Raw genomic sequence first — 15,964 nt, forward strand, 5'->3', positions numbered from 1 at the left:
ATCAAACAGCAGCTGAACAGGTGGACTCCTGAAATGCTTCATATTGAGAAAAACCCCCAGAAAGCTGGGCCTAACAAGCCATGCCAGGGACCCAGCTCCCTTATCACATCCATCCAGGCTGGGATTAAACAACACACAATTTTAGGAACATACCTTCTAGCCACAAATCCAGCAGCAGGTGAACTGCAAGCAGGCAGTAGTAATCTGAAAACTGCAGTTCAGTTTTCAAACAAGACTTCCCTAAAGGAAAAGAAAAGAAGTTACTTTTGAATCCCTAACGGTGCCGTCAGCTGCCTCTCACAGCGTCAGCACCTCGAGTGACAAGTGCTGTCTGGCAGAGGAGAACCACAGTTGAGTTTGTAAAATCCAGAGGTGTTTTAAACACTGAAAGAACTGTCCACATGCTGCAACTGTTCATCACACAAGGGGACTTTGGGCCACTTCACACATTGCAGAAGAAAAAGTTCCACAACTGCAGGACTTGGAAATGACTGTTACTGCCTGTGTGCTTGTCCCACGTGGCCCAGTGACACAGCCTGGCTCTGCTTAAAGGCAGTTTGGCAAACATACAAATGCACCAGCCAGGAATGTCTCATTTATCTTTAAGGTATACCACTGAAAAGAAACTGAGTCAAAGAAACCCAGGAGGCCATCAGAGAGGGGGAACGCCGGGTGCCGCTCCGCTCACACCCCGAAGCAGCCTCTGAGCTTTGGCTCGTAAAAAGCTGCAAATCCACTCGCACCATTCACTCCATGAGCTTTCTCACCAAACTCCAACCCATGGCGGTATCTGACCATCAGCTCCCGCACCACCGTCAGCTTCTGCTGCTTCTCCATGGCGTGGTAGAGCCCGAGCAGGCGCGAGAGCTGCACCACACACAGGTGCTGCTGCAGCGCTCGGATGTCGGCCGGCAGCGCCGCCTCGCTCCCCGGCCCTGCTGCCAGAGGGATCACTCCCAGCAGCTCCCCGACGAACTGCAAGAGAAACAGCACGCCTGGGCTCAGCCCTGCAGCACTGCTGCCACCACAGAGCTTCCTCCCTCGCATCACGGCACCTCAAGGGCTGCGAGGGACCTGCAAAGCTCAGCCAGTGCAACCCCCCCACCCCCTGGCCAGAGCAGGGCCACCTAGAGTAGGGCACACAGGAACTCATCCAGCTGGGTTGGGATGGCTCCAGAGAATATGAAGGAGAGAGGAAAAGCAAGGTGGGAATGTCAGCATGGCCTCTGACAGCACAGTGGGTACAGAGCTGCCTTCAGTGCTGGGTTTATACACTTTTTCCCCTGTGGGGGGGGTTGAAGGGTGGTGAGCACCAGCTCTGCCTGCACTCAGAGCTCCATCAAATGGATGGAGGCAAAAAAGAAATCACAGGCAAGTTTCCAACCCATTGCCACACAAGGGAGTTCAGGCACCTGTCAGCACACACAGTAATAACAGAGGCAATTAAAACAATCAGTTACTGAAAGGCTCCCCAGCACAGCTCCAGGAAGCAGCGTCATGTACTAGCTGCTCCCTTTGGTCTCAGCTCTCAAGTACCACACTGCACAGTGAGGTCAGCTCTCCTGTAAGCACTTCTCTCTCTGAAACAAGTTGTCAGAGAAGCAGCCTCTGTTTGGTTGCAGTTTGCATGGGAGACAGCACACGTCTCCCAACAGAGTCAGCACTGGACAGAGGTTTCTTTTTGCACTCAAATCCAACAGTCTCTACAGACTCAAAACCGAGTCAAAGCCAATGAATTCAGTCTTGAAACACAAGAACTGTGTCAGATGCGTGCCTGAGGGGAAAAGTGTGTCAGCTAGGCAGGAGCAACACCCAGCAGCATGCACACAATGCCAGCTTTCCCAGGGACTTTGATGAAGACTGCATTGACAAATCTTTTCGGTGCAAGGTTTCACCAAGCTGAGCAAAGTCCACCAAATCACCAGGCTGCACACTCCAATTCACACCTCTAGGGAGTCAAGGTGGACATTGCAATGATTCTTTCTGGGGTATCTCATGTGGCCAACTTCTCAGCTCCTGAACTGTAAAGGCTCTTCATAACTCTTACAGAAAGCTCCCCCAGCTGTGCAGAACCTCACTGTGACCCTGCTGCTTTACCCTAGAGTTCATCCTTTGCTGTCGAATGAGGATGAATCCAAGACAGTTTAGAAGTAATTCCAAGTAACTGAAAACCTTCAGATTTCCAAGACTCATCAGCACTTCAGCACCACTGAAGATCCTCAGCACTGGGTCTCCTTGACCGAGTTAAGCTGCTGCAGACACGTTGCAGAGCGAGCGAGCCGCAGGCTGGGAAGCCCTTCGAACGTGTCAGAAGGACACAATGACACAGTCACTGCAGCAGCTGCAGTTTTAAGGCCAGTCAGAACATTTGAGAGAATGTATTCAAAGCAGTTTTACAAGTGCTGGGACAAAGCTGCTGCCTGAACTGTTATTAAATATCAGGGTTAGAAGTGGTCTCCTGGAAAGTCAGGAGTGAAGCTGGTCAGTACTGCAGGGTTAGCTTGAAAAGGCATCACCACCTCCACAACTAGGACCACATCTCCTGCCAGTGGGGTAAAAACACACCTTTTAGCCTAAAACATCAGCAGCAACCCAGATGTGCCAGGGCCACCATCCTCATTAGCAGGGAGGCTGGGGGAAAACCTTGCATTGAATCGTGTTTTACTAAGCTAAACCACTAACAACAACGTGTACCTTTGTTTACAAACAGTTCAGCTGATCCAGAATTCTCTGTCAAGCCCTCCCCAACGTTGGGTAATTTTACACAATGGCTTAAAAAAACAATGGGGTGAGTGACAGGATTCCCAGCTGCTGAACTCACTCAACAGGCTGCTCATGACTCTGCACAACAGGTATTTTCAGTTGAAAGAGGACTTGTTTCAGAAAGAGGTTCTGGAAAAGGTGCTGTAGGTCTCCTGTTCACCCCTTGATCAGGATGAAGGTGTCTATGCTCCAGCACTGCAGCAGAGCCAAGCTACACACCTGTGACACCCCACCTGGGAGCAGATTAAACATGTAACTTCAGTGGGAAAACCAAGGGAAGGGAAAGAGGTGGATGTCCTTGTGAAACAGAAGAGTACAGCAATGAGAACTGCCAATGAATGAAGAGAGTGGTCCTTCTGCAGTGTTACATTACTCTGTGTTGCAAGCTAGAAATTGAGACATTACTCCTTTGAAAATGAGCTAATTAGGCAGCTTCTCAATTGAACTACAGTTCCTAGGGAGCTTCTCATGGCAAGACACAAGCTCCTACCCTGGAGCTTTCATCAGCACTGTGAGCAATTCTTTTGTGATGTGAGAACTCAACCAAGACCATCTCCAAGCTCTGACACCTTGAAAAGGCAGCAAAAAGCTCAAAGGAACACTACATCTGGGTCAGAGGCTCTGCAGGATCAAACCTCAGTCTCCACTAAAGACCCTCTGAATGAAATTGCCCTGAGTGCATTCAGATGTTCACTGTGTTTTCCACAGTGCAAAGAGCTTTCTGAATTTCACATACGAGGTAAAAACTGGATGTTGTCAGTTGTTTCAGATGATCCACAGATATTTTGTGATACAAGGACCAGACTGCAAACAAACACAGCAGCTCCTGCCACCACTTCTTTATCTTTCCTTACCTTTGTGTATTGGCTGGATGGGAGGAGATCCACAAATACTTTGAGATCAGTAAAACAGCAGGGCTTGTCTCCAAACTTCTTGAAGTATTGGAACATTAGTTCTTCTGGATCACCTGGAAAAAAACAGATCAGCTCATGTTTTATAATGCTCTGTCAAATGTTGACTCTCTAAAATCACTATGGGAAACCTTTGGCAATGCCTTTCCCCTCCCCTCCCCTCCCCTTTGTGATTACACAGTGATTCAGAAATTGCTCACTGCACAACTGCAGATTTTAACATGCTCAATGTCTTTGGTAGCCAAGGACACAACCCACCTCCAAGAGCTTCATTCAACCTCATCCAGTAGACAAGAGCTCAGCCTAACAGCCATGCACCCCCTTAGGGAAGCAGAGGCTGTGTAATGTATTTTTGGATGGAAATGCAAAAGGAAGCAGCACAGATGCTCCTTTAATCCCATTCTCTCCTTTGCTGATTCCCTAAGTGGAATTTGTCAAGGTGAGTTTTTAAAAAGCAGAACCTTGTCCTACTGCCAAGAAACTTCAATGAAACTCACCCAGAGAACAGCCTAACAGCAGGCCCTTCCACCAAAGCAGTGCCCTGGCTTGCACTTTCCATTACTGTGTCAGTGCCATATGCTCCTGGATCCCCTAGGTCCTTTGGAAGCTTCCCTGCTTGCTTTCACAAGCCCTGAACTACGAGACCTGTCTTTCTTCAAGGCTCATCTTCCAACGCCTTCAAAATCCTTTATGTGCACACAACAGCACGTACATTTGCATAACAGCCATTGTGCTTCACTCAGGGATTCAGCAAGGAGCTTGTTCCAAGCTTGTGTTCTCTCTCCAACGGATGAGTTCAGCACCCAGCTGCTGGCTCTTACCTAGTTTATACTCATCGTTACAGCCTCGGTGTCGCAAGCGGCGAATCAGCTCCAGTTGAGCTAAATACGGTCCCCGAAGCGGCCGAGAGCTCTGGGATTCTTCTGTTATCCTCTCTTCTATGAACTTCACAGCTTGCTCTACAGAATAGTGCACCTCTCCTTCCAAAGAGCTGTGCAATTCAAAAGAGACAAAAGGTTCTCTGGTCATTCCCATTGCTGGGGCACTGACAGCACGTGCTCAGCACACTCCCAGGTTACGCTTCAGGAGATCTGCCACGGGGCTTTCTCCAACTCAACCACCGTGAGAAATGTGAACTGCAAGAGTTCTGTAGTGTACAAACCACTACTGAAACCCAAGCAACTATTGCCAGCCTCCCAAAGGGAAAACACATCACCTGGGGTCTGATGTCAAGAAGCCACCCAAAGACACCGACTGGGCTGAACATACAAACACCAACAATCCACTGCAGCACAGAAGGAAAACCAGATCCACAGCAAAACTGTGCACTTACTGCTCTTCCTCTGGTGGGGGTGTCCAGGACTCATCAATGAGTTGAAACACTGAATCAAAGTACGTTATATAAAACTGCCAATCATCTGAGCTGAAACAAACAAAATCAGGCACAGAACAAAGTTGAGGGAACTGCCAAAACGGCAGCTGACTTCTGAAACAGCATTCCTTGCACCAGCTGCACTGCAGGAATGGCACATGTTCATGTTACAGAAGACACAGCTGTAATAAGAATCCTTTCTCCTTGAAAAGGTCTCATGTCTTAAGGCTCCCATCATCCTGAATTACTTGAAACACATTAATCATTTCACTAAAGAATTGAGGCAAGCCACAAACTCTCCTCTTAACTTTTATATACCCAGCAGAGCTCATTAATGTCCCCACAAAATGCTATGGCAGAAGCTTCTCCTCTGTATTTAAGGTTAGGACACAGCTAAATGCAGTATGCTCTCTCCTGATGCATCTGTTCAAACCATTAGATGCATTTCCCTGCATGAAGCCAGGCCAAGTGAGAGAAATACAGCTCCAGAAATTCAATGCCAATGCTGTTCTCCTCCTTTCCCACCATGAAAGTTAGAGCTGGACAATGAGCACAGCCTTCAGATGTGAGGAGGCAAACAACATTTTATTGCATTGACCTGTCACTGAAGTCAGCCTTTAAAAGAAGCAACTACAGTCCTGACACTGCCTCTCCCTCCTTCACCTTGCCACCAGCGTCCCATTCTGCTGCCCTTTCCCTCGGGCTTTGGAGTGCAAACCTTTTTGACCCTCTGGTGATGCTCTATTTTACCCACCATTTACAAAAGCCATTAAACAAGGCAGTTCCCAACCAGCCAGGAATTTTTCCTCAGTTTTTTAGCAGGACTGGAGCAAGAGAGTCTCACTTTTTGAGCAGCAGCCTCCTCGACAGCGCGTTGCACTCCGGCCACCTACACAGCTTCTTGTACATCGCCATACACTTGTTCTCCCGGCTTTGGAGCTCACTCGTCAGCTTCTCTACATTAAAAACAGAAGGGTAAGTTGATTTAATCAATGCATTTTCCCCTCTGCTTGCTGCAGAAAGCTTCTTATTATAGCCCAGGATGCAAAACACTAAGTGGAAGAGAAGAAAGGCCCTAAAAGGATAGAAAAGACACATTTCCCATGGAAACCTTCATGTCCCAGCTCCTTCACACTGCAACTGCATTCTAATTACCACAAAGATGCCTCAAAAAACAAGCAGCATCTAAGGAACTCTTCTGCTTTTTTTACCCAAGATGGCAGCTACAATAGACTAACATGTTACCAATTTACTCATGCTAAAGATGTTGCTGCAAAGTTCACCACTGAGCAACACTTCAGCACCACGAAGGGGTGGCTGAAACCTGTCTGCCCCAGAGCACCTCCACTTTGCTTCTGTTTGAAACTGCTGCTAAGAGTCAGGTTTCTTAGGGCCTTTTGCTTTTTGGAACCAGCAGACAAAGCTGAAGCAAGAAGACAACTGTGTCCTCCACAAAACTATGGTTATTAATTGACAGAAGAAGTTACCTCCTAGTTTTCCTCTCACAACATCTAAGGCTTCCTTATACTTCTCCAAACGTTCCAGAATCATGTAGTACAGTTCAACCTTGAAAGAAAGAACAGGCTGCAATGAAATTTGCTGGTAAAACAATACACAGGTGTGCCAAGAAATGGTTTGCTTTACTGTCACTAGAAATAGGAGATGGCCAGGCCTGCAAAACTATCTTTAGCATCCCAGAGGGTGGAGCATTCAGGAATTTAGGTCTTTTTTCCACTCTCACTCCTGAAGTTTCTCTTGGGGCTTTCCAGGGAGCAACACCAAGTACTTCATCAGTCACTGCAAGTGGCAAATACATCCTTAGCCACATGATTCCAAGTCACTCTCAACCCTCTGCTCTTGGTTTTCCTTCCATCCCACTACATTCACATTTACATCCAGAACACTACTGGTTATAACCTTGGAAAACTGTTTAAATAGTCAACTTTCTTCAGCAACACATTCCATGTCTCAATATTCAAATCAAGCTGAAAGTATCTGCAAGCCTTACTTCAGCCTCAGCTTCAATCTTATCCTCTTTCACCATTTTTTCCACCATTCTCTCAGCTAGTGGCAAAAACATGGTCTTTGAGAGGTGTTCATCCTGTGCTGAAATAGACTGTGGAAGAGAAGGATTAGTGCAGCAGCACCAACTTTGTGTTGTCCCACCCACTGCTTTTTTCACCTTAGAAAAGGGGAAGAAAAACCCCCAACACCCAGGTGCTTTGATTCCCCCCTCCAGAACCACACATTCAGAGCTGCCATCTGTCAGTGCAGGGAGCAACTGCTCTGCTAGAAGGCAGCAAGAAAACTCATGATACACAGAAAAGCTCCCTCCTGGTTACACTCTCCAGACACACACAATACCCAAGGCAAACAGCATGCAGTAAGAACACATTGGTGTTTTCCAAGGCACAGCATCTCAGAGAACATGGTTAATGCCCCTCTCCTGCTTATTTTTTGTTGGGCCAACACTCGTCAAGTTGCCTGATTAGTGCCTGGAACTGTTCCCCCAGCTAACAGCAGCACAGCTGATCCACTGGCTGTTCCTGCAGCCTCAGTGCTAAGCCCAGAGCTCTCAAATTTTAGAGCCTTTATAACCTAGTTAGAGAGAGGAGTTCTGACTAAGGAGCTGCAGGTATTTGAGGTTTTATTCATGAGCTCTCTAATGAAAAAGACATTAGAGTCCTAGTCCAGAGGAGAGAATAATTGGAGTTGTGTAAGTGTGGTGAGGCAGAGCAGTTTTGCTGCATTATAAAGACACTGCAGCACTCATTCTGGACCATACTGACGGTGCTGCTTAGGGAGGGCTCAGTCCTTCTCCCAGCATCACACAGAAACAGTTCAAATATGCATTTTCCTTAGGATCATCTCTAAGATTTTCACCCAGGACACTGCTGCATTTGCACTACACCTGCAGTGAAATCCAACCAAAGGCACTGGTGACACTGTACACACCTGCATGATCAGGCTCATCACAGACCAGAAATAGTAAGGGTTTTTGGGTACAATCTTATAAAGTGCCATTCCAGCCTGAAAAAGAGGAGACAAAAGTTTCATCATTCCTGAAGCATCTGTTTACAAGCTGCCATGACCAGACAACACAAGCTAAGCAGCAACAATGGCAGCAGACAACACAGAATTGGCAACTAGAAGGCTTCTGAAGCCCTGAGCCCTTCCATCCTAATACACATTGCTAAGGAACAACAAAACAGAGGGAGAAAATGCTTCAAAGACCAAGCACTTTGTGTAGGTCTGACCAGAAAGAAGGAGCATGAGCACGTATGACTGCCTGAACAGATGACAGCTTTAATTAGAAGTGGCAGCTACAGCAGGAAGCTGAAGCCTTATTTAGGAGGGAGGGAGACATCTCCAGTGCTGACTTTCACCAGTACACTCAGTGCTAACAGGCACACCAAAGCAACTGCCCTTCACCACTCATGCCATCCATACACATTCTCAGATGCCCAAAACATGAGGCCACCTCCACATGCAAAGCAGTGGTTAAGCAGAGGGTGAGCTGGAAGCTGAAAGCCTGTACCAAAGCAGAGCCAAAGGAGCCCAGGCTTTCTAGCCTAACACATCGTTATTCCCACATTAACAGTTATTGACACCTGCCTCTCAGGTTTCTGGTGCCTGTATGAAGTGAAGGACACCACTTGCACCCACACAAAACCCATCATTAATTTCAAACTACAATAGTCTACCACCACAGCAGAATGTTTGTGCCAGTCCCCTGAATGCACTCTCAGTTTGTACTTCCCAGCACTTTCAGCTGAAATAACCCAGAACACAGGCAGACACTGAGGTTGACTCTCCAGTCACTCATCATCCACGTGCTCTTAGCACCTCTAAGCCCTTAGGTTGAATGTACAAGCCAATGTGGAACACCCTACTCTCTGATAATGTTGGGATAACTTAACTACATCCGTGTCTGTGTGACATTTCAGACATACAAAAGGTCACATAAATGCTAACTATCACTATCTGGGTAGGACTGGCAACTTTCCACGTGTGGTTGTAGACAGGAGTAAGATTAACCTACAGTTACACCTCTGAAGTTTAGGCTGTCACACAAGGCTTGGGATTTCATGTGCATTAACAACTTAACCCCAAGTCCACTGCTTGAACCGCAGCAGCACACAAGTCAGGCTCCAACAGAGAAACACTTCTGCTCAATATACTCTTTTAGTTATTTAAACCAAACTTGTACAAAAACTCAAGTCACCTTAACACAGTGGGAACAAGAGAGAGCTTAGGGCTCATTTACTTGGTGCTCTGTGCTTTCTTATACAGAGGAGTGAGCACATATGCTTTGAAAAGCATCTTCCATTTATAGGAATTCTTCAGGCACCTAATTTGGAAAAGAGGAAAACAAAACCACCCAGCATGATACTGCTCTGCCAACTGAGAAGTAAAATGCACTCACAGGATGTGCTTCTGGGCTTTTCTTCACTGAATTACAACCAATAGAAATCTAGGTATATGTTAAGATTCCAGAGCTAAGAGCATGGGCTACATCACTCCTTCCTTCCCAAAGACAACAGCCAGTTAGAGGAGTAAAGAAGGCTTCTAAACATGGCTCAGAAGATCTTTTCCTGTCTATTCCAGGACTCCTCCATAATGCAGCTCCTCACATGTAGCCAGCATTCTGTTACCACTATTCATTGACAAGAATCTCCCACAATGTATTCTAGCAGGTCATGTACACACACAACAGGCACAGCCATCCCATCCCATGTAAGGAAAGGATTTGTCTTCACACCACCCACCCCTAAATAATGGTCTTTTAAACCTTTCTGTAAAAGCCAACAGAGTGGGACTTGTGCTGCACTAACCAGCTCAGCTTTCTGAACTACACACAAGAGCAAAACGCATCAATAGTAAGACATATGGAAAAAGACACCTTAAAATGACCAGAACACAAACTGTTGATTGTACCTGTTGCATCTTCTTGTATTCTCCAACCCTGGCATAGGCCATGAAGAGATGAGAGTGATACTCCTCGCTGTTGGGAACCTTCTTTACAGCTGCCTCATAAAGTTTAGTTACCAGTTCCGCTAAATCAAAACCAGATGCTCGAGTTAAGGCAAATTTAGGAACCATTTTAAAGCACAGCTACCTAAAGACAGCATCAGCAATCCCCTGAGCAGTAACCCAACCACTCACCAGCCACAGACATGGTACTCTCTCCCCCAAGACCTCGAGCACAAATCAACCTCAAAACGGAGTTGGTAGCAACAACTGGACTGCTCAGAGCAGTGAAATCTTTCCCCTGCGAGAGTTTACCTGTTTGACAGCACTAAAGTGAACAGAGATTTCTACTCCTGGCAGAATGGCTGCTCCACAGGGATGATGCTCAAACACACAACGTTTTCAGAGCCTAATACCAAACTAGTTGCTCTTCCTGTAGGTTCCCTGTGCTAGTCACATCCTGTCATCTCCCAACTGCCTTCCCAAGTGTCAAGTAAAATACTTCACACTATACTTCTGAATAATGAGCCTATCACTACTAAATACTTACAATATGTAAAACCTTCTTATATTTTCATCCTTCCATTTCTTTGTTACACATACAACTGTGTCTCAGAGCAGTACTAAAAGCCTAAATGGAATTTGCCTTTCACATAGCTTATATATCCTTGACACACACACAAACCATCTAATTGTAATTTTCTTGCAGGACCAAAAGTGGAAGTGTCTAACATGCACTAATTCCTTAACCTAAAAGTTAGAAACCTGAGCTCAGTGCTCAGGCAGGTGGTTCAAAACCCACAGAAAGGCTTTGGACGGTTTCAAGGGTTTATGCTCAGTCACCTGCACACACTAAACACTTGTGGTGTTCGAGAAACAGTGCATAAACTCCACACACACAAACACACACATCCAAAAGGAAATAAACCAGGAGAGCATAAGCAATTGCTGTTTGGCAGACTGATACCAAACACCCATTTCTACACAAGTTGTTTCCCAGCAAAGTCACTGCTCCAGCACCTCAACAGTAAACGTTGCTACTGCCACTGCAAACCCAAGAAGCTGCCAGAAGCACTAACTGTTCAGAGCTGTAGATAAGCAGCATGTAAGGTCTGGCTTCTTTCAGAAAAGCACATGCCATTTGACTCCATCACTCAAACATTCCCTGTTTAATACTTTGAGAGCACTGTGTCACCACGAGGATCTGTACTGGACAAGCTCATGCAGTCAGATGGACAGGCCAGGATTTCCCTTCAGCTTGTCACAGCTTCTTGAGGTCTGAACCCCTGGACTAGCATTAAGCACCTCCCAAACCACTGGCCATATGATCTACCAGCTCCACCCCATGTGCTGACAACAACTTCCAGTAGTTCTCTCTACAGCAAAGAAGCCAGCTGGTGGGCTGATTGTGATGCTCACTGGCACGGCACCCATTTAGCCACCGTGTACACCACAACATCAGTGAGAGAAGCCTGAACAAGGTTGGCTTCATGGTGACCACTGGAGCCTCAGAGCCATCTCTAACAGGCATTCTCTAAGACAAACCCTGGACTTGTGGACACAGAACCATGAAGAGAGGCAAAGGGAAAAGCTTACGTCTGTGCATTTCCCGGTAGAGGATAGTCAGTGCTTGCAGGGAATTATCATCCGTGGGCTCGAGTGCTGCCACTTCTTGTGCCAGAGCGTATGCTTCATCTTGCTTGCCAGTTCTCTGCAAGCCAATGGCCTTTAGAACCTATTGACACAACAGAGGCAGCAGTTAGGGAGACAGTTGGCAGATACCAGCGAAAATCCTCTCGATCCTGGTGAGGAGAGGCCTTGCACAACCACCTCGTTACTTCTGCAGAGCTTCAGGGTTTATTAAGCTCCTAATCTACATGGCTGCAGAGGAAAACTTCCAAATGCAAGCTGCATCTAAGAGTGTGGGTTCTGCATTTGTTAACAAACATGCAGGCTGCTCCCAGGCATCGTCTGCCACTCAGTTTTCCCTACCTGCAGGCTGAAAACTGACCACTCCTGACAGTTGTCATTGTTTTTTCTTTCAATAACTGGACAGAGAGAAGCAACATAAATGAGATTCAGGTCAATGACACTCACTTCAGCTTGGGAAGCTTCTGAAATGTGGAAGTGGTATGAACTGCAGTGGAAAACCCAGAGGGAAAAGAGAGAAGTGGATGGTGGTATGCTGAGAAAACTGAGGAACAGAACTCCTGTCCCTTCATCAGAGGCACAGCAAGCACAGCAGAGACCCAGAGGAGCAAACATCTCCAGAATCCCAAGGAGGTGCTTTGCTCCAAGTTGCTACACACAGACATCCCAGCTGAAAGTCTGAGGCATGTGTGAGGCACAGCCCACGTGCCACGGCTGCTTGCAGTGGCTGCTAACAGGGAGGCAGACAATTAGGTTCAGGTGTAGCCAACTGCACTCTGGTCATTAGAGGCACCTCATCAAGAGGATCCACGGGAGTCTTCAGGCAAACATGACACTGTGTGAAGTGGGAGGTGTTCCAGAGAGTGCAGAAAGCAGCGTGGTCTGTGGAAGATGAGGGGCACTGCTCGGGAGGCACGGTGAAACAGCCCGAGGCGAAGCCCTGCTCGTGCACTCACACTCACCTTTGCACAGTGCAGATCCTTGTGCTTTTTGAGCAGTTTATCCGCCTGCTGGATTGCCATTTTATTATTGCCATTGTCGAGATAATCTGCATAAGAACAACACACAGAGCATTACAGCACAACACAAGAGCCTTCTGGAAAGCTACCTCTACTCTCACCGTGGAGCATGTGCTGTCAGGCCACTGCTGCAAACCTCCTTTTCCTTGTACCATCACTACTAAGCCAGACCTTCAGGAAGCATGTCATTTTGTAGATGAACTATTCATCTGCTCTACTAGTTTTAGTCATTCAAACAAACAAGCTTTTGTAATTACTTCACACAGATCATTACAGCAACAAAAGAGACACATAATAGAGCGGGTTCTGCAGCAACAGCTCTTTGCTGGCAAAGAGCTCAGGCACTTTGCTTCAGTAAAAGTACAAATTAATTAGGTGTGCCTCTGGGAGACTTTCAATGACTTTTAACAGGCAGTAGGTTAGAAACTAAGCACTCACAATCTATCAAAGCATTAAGGGAGAAGGCCTGCTGTCCACACAATCCATCCTTCAGGCAGAGCATACCTGTCCCCTAATAGAGTATCACTATGCTTTCACCAGGCTGGTTTTAAAGACAAAAAGCCAAGGTCCCAGGGAAGCCTCACAGTTTCCCAGTGGGGTACCCCACTGTCTAGTGAAACTTCAGCCCTGTTTTGAGACCATTTCCTCCTCCCTTCACTTCAGTATTGTAATTTTCAGCTTTACCTTTGATGCATTATCACATTATTAGACAATTACAAACCTAAAATGACAACACTTAGACTAGAACATGATCCCTACATGCTTTCCCTCCCTAAAACCCAAAAACTAACCAAAACCTCTCAGAAAAGCTTTGCTGCATCAGCCATGGCAACGGGGAAGGGTCTGCTTGGGCTGTTCAGGCTTCACTCCTACCAAACTGTGGACAGCTCACACCAGTTAACTGAAACTACACTATACACTGTCTTCTCATCAAGACTGCAGCTCTCATTAGGAGAGAGAACTCTTTTACCAAGTGGAGAGGTCACCTTTAGTAATTCCTCAGTATAATGCACAAAGTGTGCATCTATACTAATGAGATTTACATCTGGCAGCTTTCACATTTGCTTCCATGGCCAAGTGCTGCAAATTTGAAGCAGAGATAATTGGGCTCCTGAGAACGTGCAGCCAGCCCCTCAAAGGCTGCAGCCAGCCCCTCAAAGGCTGCAGCCAGCCTGCCCACATGAACCAATGTGTTGCTGAGTAAAACACAGCTTGAAATTGTAACACATTGGCCACTGTAACTTAGGAGAACCCCTGCATCACCTTTCACACTACAACCTGAGCAGGGATTTCTCAGGGAAGAAGTTTCACAGGAGTGGAGCGTGCTGGTGATCTCTTCACCCACCAGCAGAGGCTTCTCAGCTGAAAGACTTGTGTTGCACAGTTCACTTGCACCCAAATCATCTGCCATGCTGTGCTGACTGTCTGGGATTGTTTAACAATCCTGTTGATAACATCTCCACTTTAGGTCTCCTACAGTAAATCAAATAAACCACAAACCTCTCTAGAGCTCAGCACCATGAAAAGATTGTGTTTTGCTAACAAACAAGTAAGTTTGTTGGAAGCCCAACTAGCTGGCAAGGCCTGAAGGAACTTAAGCTAAAGGAAAATAAGCCTGCACGAGTTGCAAAGCTGCAAGCAGAGAAGTTCAGCGTGTGGAAATGCAAGATGTGAAGCTTCAGGTGAAGGGAGAACAAAGATGGGAGACACACAAGGAATCTGAGTAACTGAGGCACATGGTGCAAACCAAAAAGCACTGGTTGCAGTCAAGAACCAGATCCTCACCCTCAAGCTGCGTGTGCCACGTTCATCGTTCTGTGAAGCTGAGTGAAGGATGTACAGGGGTTTGGGCTCTGCAGCAACCACAGCTTGAATTCAAACCTTACACTACAGATAACCCACGGCTACAACTAGCAGAAAGCCAGGCTCAAAGCTACACAGTGAAACAACATCTCAACATCATCTGCTTTAGTATCAGTTGGATTTACCAAGCTTTGAGAGCACCGAAGACGTCACACGGGTCATAACACGAGGAATTGCACATAAAGGCAGACGGCACTCGCAGCACGTACCGAAAGCTGAGGAAAACGCTTGGAATCGTTACATAAAGACAAAGTGCAGGGCTGTGCTCGTGGTTATGCAACGAGCTTTAAAGGCAGGTGCACGTTTACACTTTTTAATCAAACAAACCCGGCTCCCTCCACTTCAGCGGAGCCCAGCACAGGCACAAGTCTGCAGCACGCTGCTGCCTGAGCAGCAAAGGACGCTCCCAGAGCAAAGGAGGGAAGCTCTCCGTGTTTCTAGGCAGGGGGTATTTTCTGGTGTTGCAAAAGTTGGGACATTTTCTATGACCTCTTTCCATTCTTCAGGTCTAGGGAAGAAACGACCCCGTAGCCTGGGGAAGTGCTTTTTCTCTTCTCTTTCTCTGTATTTGCATAACCAGAGACACGCTTGCCTACAACATCTTAAGCAATCCCAACTGCGTGCAATACCCTCGGTAATATTTATACATCAGATCTCTCAACAAGACCATCTCCTTCTGCCTACTTCACTCCATCTCCCGACCGATTCGCGTCGCATCCTAATCGCTCTGTGCCACAACACCTCAGCACAAGATCCCGAGGCTTCTGCCGCTCTCGTTCCTTTGATGAATGAATCCTTTTCTAGCTTCTCTGCAAACGAACGCCGAGCAGAGCTCCCTTGGCCGAGAGGGAGGCGCAGGAGCCGCCGCGGCCGCGGGGAGCTGCGGGGCCCTGGGGCGGGCAGCGCGGCCCCTCCACGCCCGCTCCCGGCCGCGGGGCTCGGCGCAGGGAGGCCGCGGAGGGGAAGACCCGCGGTACAGACAGACCCCAGTGCCCCCCGGCTCGCCCCAACTTCCAGCCCTCGGGGGGAAGCCGGGGCCGGGCTCCGCGGCAGCTCCCCCCCCCCCAAACGCACGGCCCGCGGACTGACCCGGCGGAGCGACGGGCCGGAGCGGCGGGAGGCCCAGCGCAGCGCCCGCGGGGGGAGCGCGGGAGCCCGCCGGGAGGAGCGGGGGCCGCCCCGCCGCCGGGGCCGGGCTGAGGACGGGCGGCCCCGCCGCAGGAGCCGCAGCGCTGGCCGGGCCGGTCCCTCGGCGCCGTCCCCGGGCCCCGCCGGCGCGTCCGGGGCGAGGCGGCAGCGGCGGAGCGGCTCGGTGGGGCGGGGGAGCGGGGGCCGCGGGGTCCGTACCGTAGATGGGCCGCAGGCGCCGGTCGTTGGGGTCCTGCACATGGCCCCGCGCCGCCATGATGAGAGCG

At 48.1% G+C, this 15,964-nt stretch overlaps 1 protein-coding gene across 1 annotated transcript in view; it reads right to left on the reverse strand.

Moving 5' to 3' along the window:
• Window positions 1-15,959, reverse strand: part of NAA25 (N-alpha-acetyltransferase 25, NatB auxiliary subunit) — a 28,987-nt gene extending 13,028 nt beyond the window's left edge. The window contains exons 1-13 of the mRNA XM_062009910.1: window positions 15,897-15,959; window positions 12,630-12,715; window positions 11,614-11,752; window positions 9,985-10,103; window positions 8,002-8,076; window positions 7,055-7,162; window positions 6,534-6,612; window positions 5,891-6,002; window positions 5,008-5,097; window positions 4,496-4,665; window positions 3,618-3,730; window positions 768-975; window positions 154-240 (exon numbers count right to left, since the gene is read on the reverse strand). Of these exons, the coding sequence (XP_061865894.1) occupies window positions 154-240; window positions 768-975; window positions 3,618-3,730; window positions 4,496-4,665; window positions 5,008-5,097; window positions 5,891-6,002; window positions 6,534-6,612; window positions 7,055-7,162; window positions 8,002-8,076; window positions 9,985-10,103; window positions 11,614-11,752; window positions 12,630-12,715; window positions 15,897-15,954 (1,444 nt within the window). The 5' untranslated portion in view covers window positions 15,955-15,959. The remainder of the gene's footprint in view (window positions 1-153; window positions 241-767; window positions 976-3,617; window positions 3,731-4,495; window positions 4,666-5,007; window positions 5,098-5,890; window positions 6,003-6,533; window positions 6,613-7,054; window positions 7,163-8,001; window positions 8,077-9,984; window positions 10,104-11,613; window positions 11,753-12,629; window positions 12,716-15,896) is intronic.
• Between the last annotated feature and the right edge of the window lie 5 nt (window positions 15,960-15,964).

Source organism: Colius striatus, chromosome 17 (genome assembly GCF_028858725.1).
Source record: "Colius striatus isolate bColStr4 chromosome 17, bColStr4.1.hap1, whole genome shotgun sequence".
NCBI lineage: Eukaryota > Metazoa > Chordata > Aves > Coliiformes > Coliidae > Colius > Colius striatus.